The 19,517-nt window shown below is 46.6% G+C and overlaps 1 protein-coding gene across 1 annotated transcript in view; it reads right to left on the bottom strand.

The window, feature by feature from the left end:
* neto2b (neuropilin (NRP) and tolloid (TLL)-like 2b) overlaps nt 1–19,517 on the bottom strand; it is a 79,452-nt gene that overhangs the window by 12,132 nt on the left and 47,803 nt on the right. The window contains exons 7-11 of the mRNA XM_061925213.1: nt 14,345–14,446; nt 14,153–14,279; nt 13,951–14,064; nt 2,219–2,349; nt 2,028–2,120 (exon numbers count right to left, since the gene is read on the bottom strand). Of these exons, the coding sequence (XP_061781197.1) occupies nt 2,028–2,120; nt 2,219–2,349; nt 13,951–14,064; nt 14,153–14,279; nt 14,345–14,446 (567 nt within the window). The remainder of the gene's footprint in view (nt 1–2,027; nt 2,121–2,218; nt 2,350–13,950; nt 14,065–14,152; nt 14,280–14,344; nt 14,447–19,517) is intronic.

The raw sequence follows: 19,517 nt of genomic DNA, 5'->3' as shown, positions 1-19,517 counted from the left end.
TTAGGGAATACAACAACAGATAGCATATAATCTATAAATAATTACACTTTCAACATAAGCCTTTGAGGACTTCCCATCTTTTTTTATGTTTTTTGGCATCATTATCGTTTTCAACCATGTAACTTTCTAAAGTTAAAAAATACTGAATAAATGTTTTAAAGAAAGTAATACTAAGTGAATATCTGTTTTTGGCCTTAAAAATAAACCTTTTACCGAGTACTATACCGTATTTTCCGCACTATAAGGCGCACCTAAAAACCACAAATTTTCTCAAAAGCTGACAGTGCGCCTTATAACCCGGTGCGCTTTATATATGGATAAATATTAAGATTCATTTTCATAAAGTTTAGGTCTCGCAACTACGGTAAACAGCCGCCATCTTTTTTCCCCGTAGAAGAAGCGCGCGGTGCATGCTGGGATATGTGACGTTTCATTTCCATTTGTGTGTTTATGTAAAGACCCCAAAATGGCTCCTATTAAGTGTGTTGTCTGTCTAATTATAAATAATGCAGACGAGGCGTGTTAACTGAGTTCTCAACGTTTACTCACAGCATGCTAACTGCCAGCATACAACGCTTCTCAGGGCTACCGCGCATGCTCGTAACTATCGTTGCATGCTGGGTAGTGTAGTTGTTATATTTGCTAGCTCATAACATCACATTGAGACACGCTTACGCGCTTAATTCAATACTCGCCGTCATTCCGGGTGGATTGACAAAAGACCTCCAGCCGCTAGATATTGGTGTCAACAGGGCATTCGAAGCTAGACTGCTAACTGCGTGGGAACAATGGATGACAGAAGGCGAACACACCTTCACTAAGACGAGGAGGCAGCGCCAGACGACGCCAACATCTGCCAGTGGATCGTAAATTTGCCCAACTTTTCACTTCGGACACCGAAGACGAAGGATTTACGAATGAAGAATAACTTCAGAAAGTGAGCGCTATGTTTATTTTGTGTGTTGTGACATTAACGTTCGAGCAACATTATGTTGCTATTGCTCTGCACTATTTTGAATTTTACTATGTTTGTGATTGCACATTTGCGTACATTTTGGGAGTGAACAGAGTTGTTAGAACGCTGGTTTTTAATATATTATTAAAGTTTGACTGACCTATCTGACTGTTTTTTTGACATTCCCTTTAGCGCAGCGTAGGCGCGGCTTATAGTCCGGGGCGGCTTATTGGTGGACAAAGTTATGAAATATGCCATTCATTGAAGGTGCGGCTAATAATCCGGTGCGCCTTATAGTGCGGAAAATACGGTAATTAAATTGATTAAATCATGATTGTCAATGAACTCTCCCAAAATAACAGAAACCACATCAAGCTTCATAAACAAACCAATCCTCAAACACATTTTTTCAACTTCCACCCAAAAAGAAGACACAATATGACAATACCAAAACAAATGCAGGGTGGATTCAGACTCCTGACAACAAAATCGGCAGTCATCTGACTCTGTCATATTCCACAATTTTAACATTTTCCCCGTGGGTAAGAAGTTATAAATAATTTTAATTTGAAAATAACGATTTTGCACATCAATAGTAGTTTTATAGATTAGTTTGAATATGGCATCCCACGGCAACGGGCAGTCAAAAAAGTCCTCCCATTTTCCAAATGTGTTGTATGGGGCAGCCTTCAAAGATTTCTTTATTAAATAAAACTTGTATATTTTTCTATTTATTTTAGTTCCTTTTTGCCAACTCGAATTTCTTATTAGAGGTTTACAAACTAATAATTTAGTAGTTCCATAATTAATTATTTGTTTCCATCTTTTCCCAATGACTCCAGTTAGTTGATTAAATGAAAAGCTTGAGCAAGCATCACCATACATAGTTATAAATTCTTCATACTTCATCATCTTACCATTCTCATTTATAATATCATTGACAAAAATGATTCCTCTTTCAAACATATTTTTCCAAAAGGCTCCATAATGTTAATATTATTATAATAACATTCCCCGTGTCTTTTTTATGCGTAGCAGTGGCGCCCAAAGTGAACGTGCTTAATAAACTGACCTTTTCTCTGAGAGTGAGGAGTTCATAATGTGGCGGTTCGAGCACCTCCTGGAAGTCTCTGCGGTGGAACAAGTTATTCTTACGCACCAACACCTGACAAATAAAACATGAGTCACGTGAGCGTTTTTGTTGCATGAAAGGGGACAAGCGGTAGGAAATGGATGGAAATCCGATTGTGTCTCCAGGAGCACCTTCTTGCGCGGCTGCTTGATTTGCACCAGGATGGAGATGATGAGCAGCAGCAGCACCGCTCCAGTCGACACGCAGATAACTGTGCCGTGAGTCTTTGTGATGTGGTGGAAAATACTTTTTTGCTTCTTCTCTACATCAGCAACACAAAAGAGCATGTGAACGTATTTAAATGGAACATAGGGTTCAAAAGGCCACATCTTTTTGCAACGCATTGTGTGGGCTGGGTAGACGTACAGTACAGGCCAAAGGTTTGGACACACCTTCTCATTCAATGCCTTTTCTTTATTTTCATGACTATTTACCAGAGGCGTGGACTCGAGTCACATGACTTGGACTCGAGTCAGACTCGAGTCATGAATTTGATGACTTTAGACTCGACTTGACAAAATGTAAAAAGACTTGCAACTCGACTTAGACTTTAACATCAATGACTTGTGACTTCACTTGGACTTGAGCCTTTTGAATTGACATGACTTGACATGACTTGCTACTTTCCCCAAAACCCAAAGATGAAAAAGTTATTCGGGAGCGCTCCGTATTTTTCATTGTGTACTTGTCTATCAGCGTTGCGTGTGTCAGCTGGTGTGCTCTCAGTACAACAGCCAATCAAATTAGATCTACTTTGTTTTCATCACACAGCATTCATCCAATCAAATTGCAGGACAACCAACGAAGAAGACATGTCCAAACCACACGCCAGTGAACAAAAAATGATACCTAAAATATTTTCGTTTGGGTATAAAAATTACGAGGTGGTCAACACAAAACGGTTTGCAGTATGCAACACATGCGGTTCGAAAATGACTGATGGAGAGGCAACAACTTCCAACTTCGTCCGGCATTTGAAGTTGCACAAAGAACGGTAAGTTTTGAATGTAAGATAACGTTTATTGGCTAAGTAACGTGACTTTTATTTGCTGTGTAGTTAAATCAGTGAGGCTGTAAACTCACTGCTAACGTTATAACGTTATTGCAAACACGGGAATCTGTTGCAGTTCACTACCTTATTCATACTTTTTGTTCAGTGATTTTTTTTAAGCAGGGTTACGTTAGTCAATATATCACACGTAACGTTAGACGGCGGTCAGCAGCACCGCGTATTTTAGCCACCTAAAAAAAGACAAAAATAGTCAAATAAAGGTCAGTTAAAATGTATACTATATTATGAATAAGTGTACCGTTTTAGCTAGCTTTCTGACATACTGTTGGTTGTTTACCTCAGTGGTCCCCAACCACCGGGCCGCGGCCCGGTACTGGTCCGTGGATCGATTGGTATCGGGCCGCACAAGAAATATATATATATTTTTTTTCTTTTTTTAATTAAATCAACATAAAAAACACAAGATACACTTACAAGTAGTGCACCAACCCAAAAAAACTATCTCCCCCTTTTGTTCTGGGCAATGAACATGAAGACTCTTCCTTCACTGTTCCGAGTGGCCATGAGAGTCTTGGCAGTGCCTGCCTCCAGTGCTCCAGTGGAGCGAGTTTTCAGCCATGGTGGCATCATACTACACCCCCATCGTGCACAAATGACTGACAGACTCTTGGCTAATTTGGTCTTTTGCAAATGCAATGCAGCATAGGGCCCTGACATATAAAAAGTACAACTTTTTTGTTATGTTCACGTATATGTCATGTTTTTTTCAATGTTAACACTTTTGTACAAATAAGTACATTTGCACTTTATTTTTCAATGTGTTTGTTCTGTAAAGGAATGAGTTAATGTTTAAAATGACTGGTTAATAGTGCTATTATAAAGTGCAATGTCAGCACAATTTTCTTTCCTGCAATTTAAAATGCACTTGTTTTAATAAATAAATACAGCGTTTGAAAAGCATACACAATCTGTGTTAATATATTAGTCTGTGGTTAAAAGGACTTGAAAGGACTCGAAACTCAAAATGCAGGACTTAGGACTCGACTTGAGACTTTCCAGTCTTGACTTTGGACTTGACTCGGGGCTTGCCTGTCTTGACTCGGGACTTGACTCGGACTTGAGGGCAAAGACTTGAGACTTACTTGTGACTTGCAAAACAATGACTTGGTCCCACCTCTGCTATTTACATTGTAGATTGTCACTGAAGGTATCAAAAATACACCTGTAAAGTGAAAACCATTTCAGGTGACTACTTCTTGAAGCTCATGGAGAGAATGCCAAGGGTGTGCAAAGCAATAATCAATGCAAAGGGTGGCTATTTTGAAGAAACTAGAATATAAAACATGTTTTCAGTTATTTCCCCTTTTTTTGTTAAGTACATAACTCCACATGTGTTCATTCGTTGTTTTAATGCCTTCAGTGACAATCTACAATGTAAATAGTCATGAAAATAAAGAAAACGCATTGAATGAGGAGAAGGTGTGTCCAAACTTTTGGCCTGTACTGTACTTCTTGGATAAAGGCTTTGTTTACAAAGGGTAAGCCGGCGACAAACTGGATTCAAATAGATCAGGGCTGTCAAACCTACGACAGGTTTTATCCGGCCCGCGTGATTAGTTTGCCAGAACGAAACAAACTGCTGTTCTAAATGTGTCCACTGGATGTCACAATCGCAATTATGTTAGGCAAGCAAACGGTTTATACTTGGGCCAAGCAAGAGGTACAAAGTAAAGGGTGACTCTAGCTCATACTTGCCAACCCTCCCGAATTTTCCGGGAGACTCCAGAATTTCAGTGCCTCTCCCAAAAATCTCCCGGGACAACCACCCCCCCCCCCATCTCCCGAATTCAGAGGTCTCAAGGTTGGAAAGTATGCTCTAGCTCCTCCTCCTCTACCCACATGTAAGTTAAAACCTGCCGTTTTATATCTTCTGCTTCAAACACATCATTGTTTGGCACCATCGTTGCCCCAAAATGTTTCTGTCAAACACAAGAAAAGTGAACTTAACCCTTTTGAATAGTTTTTACCTCGATTTGTAACGGTTTGTTGAGTTAGCACTGGATTGATGCGTGGACATGACAAAGGAGGTATTTGATACCTAGAAGAGTTTACATGTTGTGTTTTTTTATTCAATCCCAGAAAGACTGTGACTTAAAGTTTAATCCTGGCTTTGTAGATAAACTGAGACAAAGTCCAAGTTCATTGTGTTTTCCTCAGAATTTTCAACAAACTTGAAATGTTTTGTCCAGGAGATTATTTGTGATGTGTACGTTTTCATAATTTGCTTGTTCTATTTTTTGGCCAAAGTAAAACAAAGTAAACAACCTGGAGTTAAAGTTAAAGTACCACTGATAGTCACACACACACTAGGTGTGGTGAAATTATCCTCTGCAATTGACCCATCACCCTTGATCACCCCCTGGGAGGTGAGGGGAGCAGTGAACAGCAGCGGTGGCCACGCTCGGTAATCATTTTGGTGATTTAGCCCGCAATTCCAACCCTTGATGCTGAGTGTCTTTATTTTTAAGTTATCATGCCATGATTTTACCATTACAGCCTACTTGGGAATAGATTTTCCTCCATGTGGCCCCTGAGCTAATCCATCCATCCATCCATCTTCTTCCGCTTATCCGAGGTCGGGTCGCGGAGGCAGCAGCCTAAGCAGGGAAGCCCAGACTCTCCTCTCCCCAGCCACTTCGTCCAGCTCTTCCCGGGGGATCCCGAGGCGTTCCCAGGCCAGCCGGGAGACATAGTCTTCCCAACGTGTCCTGGGTCTTCCCCGTGGCCTCCTACCGGTTGGACATGCCCTAAACACCTCCCTAGGGAGGCGTTCGGGTGGCATCTTGACCAGATGCCAGAACCACCTCATCTGGCTCCTCTCCATGTGGAGGAGCAGCGGCTTTACTTTGAGCTCCCCCCGGATGGCAGAGCTTCTCACCCTATCTCTAAGGGAGAGCCCCGCCACCCGGCGGAGGAAACTCATTTCGGCCGCTTGTACCCGTGATCTTGTCTTTTCGGTCATAACCCAAAGCTCATGACCATAGGTGAGGATGGGAACGTAGATCGACCGGTAAATTGAGAGCTTTGCCTTCCGGCTCAGCTCCTTCTTCACCACAACGGATCCATACAGCGTTTGCATTACTGAAGACGCCGCACCGATCCGCCTGTCGATCTCACGATCCACACTTCCCTCACTCGTGAACAAGACTCCGAGGTACTTGAACTCCTCCACTTGGGGCAGGGTCTCCTCCCCAACCCGGAGATGGCACTCCACCCTTTTCCGGGCGAGAACCATTGACTCGGATTTGGAGGTGCCGATTCTCATCCCAGTCGCTTCACACTCGGCTGCGAACCGATCCAGTGAGAGCTGAAGATCCTGGTCAGATGAAGCCATCAGGACCACATCATCTGCAAAAAGCAGAGACCTAATCCTGCAGCCACCAAACCGGATCCCCTCAACGCCTTGACTGCGCCTAGTAATTCTGTCCATAAAAGTTATGAACAGAATCGGTGACAAAGGGCAGCCTTGGCGGAGTCCAACCCTCACCGGAAACGTGTCTGACTTACTGCCGGCCATGCGGACCAATCTCTGACACTGATCGTACAGGGAGCGGACCGCCACAATCAGACAGTCCGATACCCCATACTCTCTGAGCACTCCCCACAGGACCTCCCGAGGGACACGGTCGAATGCCTTCTCCAAGTCCACAAAGCACATGTAGACTGGTTGGGCAAACTCCCATGCACCCTCAAGGACCCTGCCGAGAGTATAGAGCTGGTCCACAGTTCCACAACCAGGACGAAAACCACACTGTTCCTCCTGAATCCGAGGTTCGACTATCCGGCGTAGCCTCCTCTCCAGTACACCTGAATAAACCTTACCGGGAAGGCTGAGGAGTGTGATCCCACGATAGTTGGAACACACCCTCCGGTTCCCCTTCTTAAAGAGAGGAACCACCACCCCGGTCTGCCAATCCAGAGGTACCGTTTGATACCCCTGAAAAAAAAACAACAACAACAAGGGACTCGCTACCTAGAAAGAATGGTGGAATTGATTTTTATGAAATATGAGCACTTCCAATGGACGAGAAATTTGAATCAAGTAAAACTGCCACCAAATGTGCCTATATTTATGTAGTCCATGCAGTCGGTTGTAATGCCCGAGAAGAATTTCAGAATGCAAAGTTGTTCAAATTGTGCCTATTCTCAGCTTTCATGTGTCCGAGATGCGCAAGGTCCTCGTTTATAAGCAGGGTTCTCGAAAAAAAAACAAAAAACAAGCCTATTGTTACTTTTAAATACTCTGATCACTGCACTACATCTTTGAAAATAACACTAATTTATTTTTATGTGTACCCTTGACTAAAAGTGTTTTTGACTGTACGTTGTTTGTAGCAGTGCCACAGCTACTTAACAGCTAACAGATGCTAGGTGTAAGAGCATAAAACATGCGTGAAAACGCCAACATGTACCAGGTGATGGCGTTAAAACTTTGTCGTTTTCTACGGCCAAAAATCACTTCACATTCTCTACTGCTCGCTAATGTTACCATATCTGAGTTATTGTGCAGAAATATGTGGAAACAACTACAAATGTGCACTTCATTCACTAACTGCTGAGACTGACGCTGAGATCATTATTCATGCGTTCGTTACGTCTCGTCTCGACTACTGTAACGTATTATTTTCGGGTCTCCCTATGTCTAGCATTAAAAGATTACAGTTGGTACAAAATGCGGCTGCTAGACTTTTGACAAGAACAAGAAAGTTTGATCATATTACGCCTATACTGGCTCACCTGCACTGGCTTCCTGTGCACTTAAGATGTGACTTTAAGGTTTTACTACTTACGTATAAAATACTACACGGTCTAGCTCCGTCCTATCTTGTCGATTGCATTGTACCATATGTCCCGGCAAGAAATCTGCGTTCAAAGAACTCCGGCTTATTAGTGATTCCCAGAGCCCAAAAAAAGTCTGCGGGCTATAGAGCGTTTTCTATTGGGGCTCCAGTACTATGGAATGCCCTCCCGGTAACAGTTAGAGATGCTACCTCAGTAGAAGCATTTAAGTCCCATCTTAAAACTCATTTGTATACTCTAGCCTTTAAATAGCCCCCCTGTTAGACCAGTTGATCTGCCGTTTCTTTTCTTTTCTCCTCTGCTCCCCTTTTCCTTGAGGGGCGGGGGGCACAGGTCCGGTGGCCATGGATGAAGTGCTGGCTGTCCAGAGTCGGGACCCGGGGTGGACCGCTCGCCTGTGCATCGGCTGGGAACATCTCTGCGCTGCTGACCCGTCTCCGCTCGGGATGGTGTCCTGCTGGCCCCACTATGGACTGGACTCTTACTATTATGTTGGATCCACTATGGACTGGACTCTCACAATATTATGTCAGACCCACTCGACATCCATTGCTTTCGGTCTCCCCTAGAGGGGGGGGGTTACCCACATATGCGGTCCTCTCCAAGGTTTCTCATAGTCATTCACATCGACGTCCCACTGGGGTGAGTTTTTCCTTGCCCGTATGTGGGCTTTGTACCGAGGATGTCGTTGTGGCTTGTGCAGCCCTTTGAGACACTTGTGATTTAGGGCTATATAAATAAAGATTGATTGATTGATTGATGTTCACTGTTCTGTTACAGAGAACAAGGAAATTGGATAAAATTGCTATAGTATGAAAAGGGGTAGGATTAAGTAAGCTCTGCTTCTTCTTACTCCTTTTCGGATGCGCTGTAATGAAACAACTGGAATTGTGTGATGCATTACATTGTATCATATGCATGTTCCAAATAAACTGAAACTGCTCACTAACTGACTTCCTTAGCTTTGCTGAGGCAAAATCTTACCAATATTTTTTTTTTTTCCTGAAGCGATCATTGTGGCAGTAATATGATGTTTGGGACTAAAGTCACAACTTTAGGTTAACTCCCATGTAAAGATGCAGTAAGAACAGTTATGAGTCATACCAAAGACTATAAAAATGGGACCCATTACCTCCCTGCTTGGCACTCAGCATCAAGGGTTGGATTTGGGGGTTAAATCACCAAAAATGATTCCCGGGCGCGGCACTGCTGCTGCTCACTGCTCCCCTCCCAGGAGGTGAACAAGGGGATGGGTCAAATGCAGAGGACAAATTTCACCACACCTAGTGTGTGTATGACTATCATTGGTACTTTAACTTTAACTTAACTTATGGTCCGCCCACAGAATCAGCCGTGCCCGCCCTGGGCTGGAAACTGTATATCTTATTTGGGTTTTGTTTTTTACATCGGAGCAGGTAAAAATAGGACGATATTTAACCAAAATAAAGACACATTGAATTAGACCAGGGGTGTCAAACTCAAATATAGAGTGGGCCAAAATTTAAAACTGAACAAAGCCGCGGGCCAAGGTTGAACAAATTCACCTTTTAATAGGGACCCAAACAAGTTTTGCATTGAATATTGAACAAGCAAGGCTTATATAACTTTATAGTGACGTGCAAAATCGAGTTTCAAATAATAATAATAATAATTAAAAAATATCAATGGCATATCAAATACATCCATCCATCCATCCATCTTCTTCCGCTTATCCGAGGTCGGGTCGCGGGGGCAGCAGCTTAAGCAGGGAAGCCCAGACTTCCCTCTCCCCAGCCACTTCGTCCAGCTCTTCCTGTAGGACCCCGAGGCGTTCCCAGGCCAGCCGGGAGACATAGTCTTCCCAACGTGTCCTGGGTCTTCCCCGCGGCCTCCTACCGGTGGGACGTGCCCTAAACACCTCCCTAGGGAGGTGTTCGGGTGGCATCCTAACCAGATGCCTGAACCACCTCATCTGGCTCCTCTCCATGTGGAGGAGCAGCGGCTTTACTTTGAGCTCCCCCCGGATGACAGAGCTTCTCACCCTATCTCTAAGGGAGAGCCCCGCCACCCGGCGGAGGAAACTCATTTCGGCCGCTTGTACCCGTGATCTTGTCCTTTCGGTCATAACCCAAAGCTCATGACCATAGGTGAGGATGGGAACGTAGATCGACCGGTAAATTGAGAGCTTTGCCTTCCGGCTCAGCTCCTTCTTCACCACAACGGATCGATACAGCGTCCGCATTACTGAAGACGCCGCACCGATCCGCCTGTCGATCTCACGATCCACTCTTCCCCCACTCGTGAACAAGACTCCGAGGTACTTGAACTCCTCCACTTGGGGCAAGATCTCCTCCCCAACCCGGAGATGGCACTCCACCCTTTTCCGGGCGAGAACCATGGACTCGGACTTGGAGGTGCTGCATATCAAATACAATTTAAATAAAAACTGAATGCCTCTTTCCTATTTGCAGCCTTCTGAGGTAAATATCAACATTAATTTTTTTCACAGGCTAATAAATTTGAAAATAAAATATCAATGAATAAACCAACCATTCAGGCCTTTAAACTGCTCAGTTTGCAACACACTGATCTAATCTGATGTGCCCAAGCCAGATATACCTAACATATTTTCTTGGATGCTAGTTCATTAATGTCGGGGCTCAGGCTTTGAGCTGAGGCAACCTTCATTATCGAACGAAGGTGTTCATCAGTCATTATATCTCGTAGTCCACCCGGACCACTGCCTTAAGGGCGTTCCTTAAAGGCACTGCCTATAACGTCCTCTACGAGCTGTCGTCACGTCCGCTTTTCATCCATTCTAACAACGTGCTGCCCCAGTCGCATAATACGTGCGGCTTCTGCACGCACACACAAGTGAATGCAACGCATACTTCATCAACAGCAATACAAGTTACACTGAGGGTTGCCGTATAAACAACTTTAAGACAATTACAAATACGCGCCACACTGTGAAACCACACCAAACAAGAATGACAAACACATTTCGGGAGAACAGTTCTCCAAGATGGCGGCGCCCTGATGGCAGCGGCTTGCAGACGCTCTTGGAAGTGTAGAGCGATTTGGCAAAAATACCCGTCAATTTCTGTCTATTTCATGGCTGGCTCACAGCGTGGACACTTCGTGATCAGATACGACCGACAGACGATTCTGGATGTGGATAGATCGGGCCGTTATAGGCTGAAAGATGCGGGTACTTTCGACCTCCTCGCTAGCATGGGGATTCTTCGCTGGCTACATCCAGCGGCCTCTAAAGCAGCGGAGTCAAGTGCCAGCGAGGACCGTCAAAGGAGGACACGTAAGCGGTGTGAGCGGAAGCAGAAGCGGGGATGCCGAGCGGGGCTAACAACAAAGCGAAAGGCTAATCCTCAAAGAAGCGCTAGTCCGGGTGAGAAGTTAGTTAAAATAGAACTAGCCAGCGCCAGGCTGGATAATACCTGCACACATAGCAACTATTTTACAACAATACACAACTCAAAAAATGTTTTTTCTGTGTCAGAAGTAGACATGCACTCTACTGAGGTGGCAAGTTATGATGCGTTCGGTTTATCACAACATCAAGCAAACAATCGGAAAATTCCCGTCATATCAATTCCTAGATATGGTCGAAATTATTTAAAGTGCACTACACATAATAAACACAACATTATTAATATTGCTACTACGGATAATTTCAACAAAAACTCCTCAAAACAGCCCACTACCTATAATATGGGCTTCTTAAACATAAGATCATTATCTTCCAAAACGTTATTAGTTAATGAGGTCATTAGAGACAATAATCTTGACGTTATTGGTCTCGCCGAGACCTGGCTCAAACCAGACGATTTCTTTGCGCTGGGTGAGGCGTCTCCTCCTGGCTATGCGGGAGCGCATATTGCCCGTCCCATTAAAAGGGGTGGGGGAGTTGCACTCATCCACAATAAAAACTTGAATCTTACCCCGAACCTAAATAATAAATATAACTCGTTTGAGATGCTTACTATGAGGTTTGTCACACCGCTGCCTCTCCACCTGGCTGTTATCTACCGCCCCCCAGGACCCAATTCGGACTTCATCAGTGAATTTTCAGAGTTCGTTGCTGATTTAGTGACGCACGCCGACAATATAATCATAATGGGGGACTTTAATATCCATATGAATACCCCATCGGACCCTCAGTGCATGGCGCTCCAGACTATAATTGATAGCTGTGGTCTTACACAAATAATAAATGAATCTACGCATCGCAACGGAAATACGATAGATCTAGTGCTGGTCAGGGGTGTCACCACCTCCAAAGTTACGATACTCCCGTATACTAAAGTAATGTCCGATCATTACCTTATAAAATTCGAAGTTCTGACTCATTGTCAACAAACTAATAATAATAACTACTATAGCAGCCGCAACATTAATGCTGCCACAACGATGACTCTTGCTGGCCTACTGCCTTCGGTAATGGCACCATTCCCAAATTATGTCGGCTCTATTGATAACCTCACTAACAACTTTAACGACGCCCTGCGCGACACCATTGATAGTATAGCACAGCTAAAGCTTAAAAGAGCCCCTAAAAGGCGCACCCCATGGTTTACAGAAGAAACTAGAGCCCATAAATTATCATGTAGAAAGCTGGAACGCAAATGGCGCGCTACTAAACTTGAGGTTTTCCATCAAGCATGGAGTGATAGTTTAATAACTTATAAACACATGCTTACCCTAGCTAAAGCTAAATATTACTCAAATCTCATCCACCTCAACAAAAATGATCCAAAATTTTTGTTTAGTACAGTAGCATCGCTAACCCAACAAGGGACTCCTCCCAGTAGCTCCACCCACTCAGCAGATGATTTTATGAATTTCTTTAATAAGAAAATTGAACTCATTAGAAAGGAGATTAAAGACAATGCATTGCAGCTACAACTGGGTTCTATTAACACAGATACGACTGTATCTACGAAGGATACCGCCCTCCAAAATAGTTTCTCTCTCTTTGATGAAATAACATTAGAGGAATTGTAAATTGCAGCCCGGAAGAGTCAGTGCTGCAAAGGGTTCTGGGTATTTGTTTTGTTGTGTTTATGTTGTGTTACGGCGCGGATTTTCTCCCGAAATGTGTTTGTCATTCTTGTTTGGTGTGGTTTCACAGTGTGGCGCATATTTGTGACAGTCTTAAAGTTGATTATACGGCCACCCTCAGTGTAACCTGTATCGCTGTTGATGAAGTATGCGTTGCATTCAATTGTGTGTGCGTGCAGAAGCCGCACATGTGTGACTCGGCCAGCACTCGTTGGACTGAATGAAAGGCGGCTGTGGTTATTATTGGGAGGGGTACTGAAATTTGAGAGTCTCCCGGGAGTGTTGGCAAGTATGAGAAATAGCTGTGAATGCGGTGTTACCGCGGCACCGCCGCTGTATATAATCGGTGGGCCAGCTCTAGTGTTAATTTGATATTGCCTCAAGGGCCAAATGAAATTGCACGGCGGGCCAAATTTGGCCCGCGGGCCAGAGTTTGACACCCATGAATTAGACGATAACAAACTTAACTGAACATTTAGTTAAGTATAGAAAAGAGCCGAAAATGTTGACAGTAACGAAATCCAATCATATTTAATTTTGTCTTGTCGAAGGGTGGGACAAGTTGGGAGTACATCCAATCACAGCTCTAGAACTATTGAAAGAGGGGCAGAGTTAGTTATGAAGCCAATCAAATGCTTTTCCTATTCAGATGAGAAAGTTTCAACATTGTTCCACATGGTAATATGTGTACAACTGGGATAAACTCATTGGATTTTTACTCCCATGATGCCATCAGCAGGCTAGTCATCGATCGTGACATCACAACTGTAAGTTCAATCTAGTATTCCATTATTCGGCAGGGATCAATTTATGGCAGAGGCCCCCCTGATAAAATGTAATGGCCCCCTTAAATATTTTTCTGCAGTCGGGTCTGAGACCCATGATGCTTTGCATTTACACGGTAAGCCCTATTAAAAGTAAACAAAGTCCAACCTTTGCAGTTGCTTTCGTCCCAGGGAAAGACACAGTTCTGTACTCCGTTGCACACCAGAGAGTTGTTGATGCACATGTTGCTGTGGCAGAAGAAGGCACTGCCCATGCAAGGAGCTGCAACACATGGGATATGCAGTGTTGCCACTAGAGGGTGCTGTTACACATCGCAATAAAAGGGCAGAGATGGATAAGAGGAGCTTACGGTCTGCGAAAGACGTGAAGAGCATCCGAAAGCGGCTGAGGCGGCTGGCCTCGTCCGCCCACATCCTCACCACGCCCACTCCTGTGTCCAGCATGATGTCATTGGCCACGGTGCTACAAAACTTGGCCTGTGACCAACAAAATGATGGAGTTTTCTCTCTCATCAGTGCGAATAGAATGTAAGAATTATTACCTTCAGATCCTCGATGGCATTGCTGCCATCATAAACAGCCACAAAGTTCTTCTTGCATTCATTGGAGTTCTCCATCTGGTATTCTAAGAACCGCAGGTAAATCTGCAAAAAACAATGTGAAGTTGCAGTAATGTAGGTCTGCTCAGATGTAATAAATGAAGATTGTGGATGGGCTGTACGGCCTGCAATCTAAGGTCCAGTGGCGATTGCTCTAAGACTGCAAGAGAAGCTTAGCTTTCCCTAAAATGTCACAAAATAAGTGATTAAATATATAGTGTTGTGTGTACATGTTATTGACTAAATACAACGTGCCATTACCTCCCTGCTTGGCACTCAGCATCAAGGGTTGGAATTGGGGGTTAAATCACCAAAAATGATTCCCGGGAGCGGCCACCGCTGCTGCCCACTGCTCCCCTCGCCTCCCAGGGGGTGATCAAGGGTGATGGGTCAAATGCAGAGAATAATTTCGCCACACCTAGTGTGTGTGTGACAATCATTGGTACTTTAACTTTAACTTTTGTTCAGAATCAGCTTCTTATCACCGCATACACTGGCAGTGGTGTATGCAGCGAAATGAGATGAGTCATTGGATAGATGCTGGGCTTTGTCCCGTCCATCGGACGCTCAACGTCTCTGGGGGTCTATGGGGCAGTGGTGTATGCAGTGAAACAAGACGAGTCATTGGATACATGCTGGGCTTTGTCCCGCCCATCGGACGCTCAGCGTCTCTGGGGGTCTATGGGGCAGTGGTGTATGCAGTGAAATGAGACGAGTCATTGGATAGATGCTGGGCTTTGTCCCGTCCATCGGACGCTCAACGTCTCTGGGGGTCTATGGGGCAGTGGTGTATGCAGCGAAATGAGACGAGTCATTGGATAGATGCTGGGCTTTGTCCCATCCATCGGACGCTCAACGTCTCTGGGGGTCTATGGGGCAGTGGTGTATGCAGCAAAACAAGACGAGTCATTGGATAAATGCTGGGCTTTGTCCCGCCCATCGGACGCTCAGCGTCTCTGGGGGTCTATGGGGCAGTGGTGTATGCAGCGAAATGAGACGAGTCATTGGATAAATGCTGGGCTTTGTCCCGTCCATCGGACGCTCAACGTCTCTGGGGGTCTAGAGGGCAGTGGTGTATGCAGCAAAATGAGACGAGTCATTGGATAAATGCTGGGCTTTGTCCCGTCCATCGGACGCGCAACGTCTCTGGGGGTCTAGGGGGCAGTGGTGTATGCAGCGAAATGAGACGAGTCATTGGATAGATGCTGGGCTTTGTCCCGTCCATCGGACGCTCAACGTCTCTGAGGGTCTATGGGGCAGTGGTGTATGCAGTGAAACAAGACGAGTCATTGGATAAATGCTGGGCTTTGTCCCGCCCATCGGACGCTCACCGTCTCTGGGGGTCTATGGGGCAGTGGTGTATGCAGTGAAACGAGACGAGTCATTGGATAAATGCTGGGCTTTGTCCCACCCATCGGACGTTCAGCGTCTCTGGGGGTCTATGGGGCAGTGGTGTATGCAGCGAAACAAGAGGAGTCATTGGATAAATGCTGGACTTTGTCCCGTCCATCGGACGCTCAACGTCTCTGGGAGTCTATGGGGCAGTGGTGTATGCAGTGAAACAAGACGAGTCATTGGATACATGCTGGGCTTTGTCCCGCCCATCGGACGCTCAGCGTCTCTGGGGGTCTATGGGGCAGTGGTGTATGCAGCGAAATGAGACGAGTCATTGGATAGATGCTGGGCTTTGTCCCGTCCATCGGACGCTCAACATCTCTGGGGGTCTATGGGGCAGTGGTGTATGCAGCGAAACAAGACGAGTCATTGGATAAATGCTGGGCTTTGTCCCGCCCATCGGACGCTCAGCGTCTCTGGGGGTCTATGGGGCAGTGGTGTATGCAGCGAAATGAGACGAGTCATTGGATAAATGCTGGGCTTTGTCCCGTCCATCGGACGCTCAACGTCTCTGGGGGTCTAGGGGGCAGTGGTGTATGCAGCAAAATGAGACGAGTCATTGGATAAATGCTGGGCTTTGTCCCGTCCATCGGACGCGCAACGTCTCTGGGGGTCTAGGGGGCAGTGGTGTATGCAGCGAAATGAGACGAGTCATTGGATAGATGCTGGGCTTTGTCCCGTCCATCGGACGCTCAACGTCTCTGAGGGTCTATGGGGCAGTGGTGTATGCAGTGAAACAAGACGAGTCATTGGATAAATGCTGGGCTTTGTCCCGCCCATCGGACGCTCACCGTCTCTGGGGGTCTATGGGGCAGTGGTGTATGCAGTGAAACGAGACGAGTCATTGGATAAATGCTGGGCTTTGTCCCGCCCATAGGACGTTCAGCGTCTCTGGGGGTCTATGGGGCAGTGGTGTATGCAGCGAAACAAGAGGAGTCATTGGATAAATGCTGGACTTTGTCCCGCCCATCGGACGCTCAGCGTCTCTGGGGGTCTATGGGGCAGTGGTGTATGCAGCGAAATGAGACGAGTCATTGGATAAATGCTGGGCTTTGTCCCGTCCATCGGACGCTCAACGTCTCTGGGGGTCTAGGGGGCAGTGGTGTATGCAGCAAAATGAGACGAGTCATTGGATAAATGCTGGGCTTTGTCCCGTCCATCGGACGCGCAACGTCTCTGGGGGTCTAGGGGGCAGTGGTGTATGCAGCAAAATGAGACGAGTCATTGGATAGATGCTGGGCTTTGTCCCGTCCATCGGACGCTCAACGTCTCTGAGGGTCTATGGGGCAGTGGTGTATGCAGTGAAACAAGACGAGTCATTGGATAAATGCTGGGCTTTGTCCCGCCCATCGGACGCTCACCGTCTCTGGGGGTCTATGGGGCAGTGGTGTATGCAGTGAAACGAGACGAGTCATTGGATAAATGCTGGGCTTTGTCCCGCCCATCGGACGTTCAGCGTCTCTGGGGGTCTATGGGGCAGTGGTGTATGCAGCGAAACAAGAGGAGTCATTGGATAAATGCTGGACTTTGTCCCGCCCATCGGACGCTCAGCGTCTCTGGGGGTCTATGGGGAAGTGGTGTATGCAGCGAAATGAGACGAGTCATTGGATAAATGCTGGGCTTTGTCCCGCCCATCGGACGCTCAGCGTCTCTGGGGGTCTATGGGGCAGTGGTGTATGCAGCGAAATGAGACGAGTCATTGGATAAATGCTGGGCTTTGTCCCGCCCATCGGACGCTCAGCGTCTCTGGGGGTCTATGGGGCAGTGGTGTATGCAGCGAAACAAGACGAGTCATTGGATAAATGCTGGGCTTTGTCCCGCCCATCGGACGCTCACCGTCTCTGGGGGTCTATGGGGCAGTGGTGTATGCAGTGAAACGAGACGAGTCATTGGATAAATGCTGGGCTTTGTCCCGCCCATCGGACGTTCAGCGTCTCTGGGGGTCTATGGGGAAGTGGTGTATGCAGCGAAACAAGAGGAGTCATTGGATAAATGCTGGACTTTGTCCCGCCCATCGGACGCTCAGCGTCTCTGGGGATCTATGGGGAAGTGGTGTATGCAGCGAAATGAGACGAGTCATTGGATAAATGCTGGGCTTTGTCCCGTCCATCGGACGCTCAGCGTCTCTGGGGGTCTATGGGGCAGTGGTGTATGCAGCAAAATGAGACGAGTCATTGGATAAATGCTGGGCTTTGTCCCGTCCATCGGACGCTCAGCGTCTCTGGGGGTCTATGGGGCAGTGGTGTATGCAGCAAAATGAGACGAGTCATTGGATAAATGCTGGGCTTTGTCCCGCCCATCGGACGCTCAGCGTCTCTGGGGGTCTATGGGGCAGTGGTGTATGCAGCGAAATGAGACGAGTCATTGGATAAATGCTGGGCTTTGTCCCGTCCATCGGACGCTCAACGTCTCTGGGGGTCTAGAGGGCAGTGGTGTATGCAGCAAAATGAGACGAGTCATTGGATAAATGCTGGGCTTTGTCCCGTCCATCGGACGCGCAACGTCTCTGGGGGTCTAGGGGGCAGTGGTGTATGCAGCAAAATGAGACGAGTCATTGGATAGATGCTGGGCTTTGTCCCGTCCATCGGACGCTCAACGTCTCTGAGGGTCTATGGGGCAGTGGTGTATGCAGTGAAACAAGACGAGTCATTGGATAAATGCTGGGCTTTGTCCCGCCCATCGGACGCTCACCGTCTCTGGGGGTCTATGGGGAAGTGGTGTATGCAGTGAAACGAGACGAGTCATTGGATAAATGCTGGGCTTTGTCCCGCCCATAGGACGTTCAGCGTCTCTGGGGGTCTATGGGGCAGTGGTGTATGCAGCGAAACAAGAGGAGTCATTGGATAAATGCTGGACTTTGTCCCGCCCATCGGACGCTCAGCGTCTCTGGGGGTCTATGGGGAAGTGGTGTATGCAGCGAAATGAGACGAGTCATTGGATAAATGCTGGGCTTTGTCCCGTCCATCGGACGCTCAACGTCTCTGGGGGTCTAGGGGGCAGTGGTGTATGCAGCAAAATGAGACGAGTCATTGGATAAATGCTGGGCTTTGTCCCGTCCATCGGACGCGCAACGTCTCTGGGGGTCTAGGGGGAAGTGGTGTATGCAGCAAAATGAGACGAGTCATTGGATAGATGCTGGGCTTTGTCCCGTCCATCGGACGCTCAACGTCTCTGAGGGTCTATTGGGCAGTGGTGTATGCAGTGAAACAAGACGAGTCATTGGATAAATGCTGGGCTTTGTCCCGCCCATCGGACGCTCACCGTCTCTGGGGGTCTATGGGGCAGTGGTGTATGCAGTGAAACGAGACGAGTCATTGGATAAATGCTGGGCTTTGTCCCGCCCATCGGACGTTCAGCGTCTCTGGGGGTCTATGGGGCAGTGGTGTATGCAGCGAAACAAGAGGAGTCATTGGATAAATGCTGGACTTTGTCCCGCCCATCGGACGCTCAGCGTCTCTGGGGGTCTATGGGGAAGTGGTGTATGCAGCGAAATGAGACGAGTCATTGGATAAATGCTGGGCTTTGTCCCGCCCATCGGACGCTCAGCGTCTCTGGGGGTCTATGGGGCAGTGGTGTATGCAGCGAAATGAGACGAGTCATTGGATAAATGCTGGGCTTTGTCCCGCCCATCGGACGCTCAGCGTCTCTGGGGGTCTATGGGGCAGTGGTGTATGCAGCGAAACAAGACGAGTCATTGGATAAATGCTGGGCTTTGTCCCGC

This window comes from Nerophis lumbriciformis, linkage group LG29 (genome assembly GCF_033978685.3).
Source record: "Nerophis lumbriciformis linkage group LG29, RoL_Nlum_v2.1, whole genome shotgun sequence".
NCBI lineage: Eukaryota > Metazoa > Chordata > Actinopteri > Syngnathiformes > Syngnathidae > Nerophis > Nerophis lumbriciformis.
This window is presented reverse-complemented; position numbering and strand designations above follow the sequence as displayed.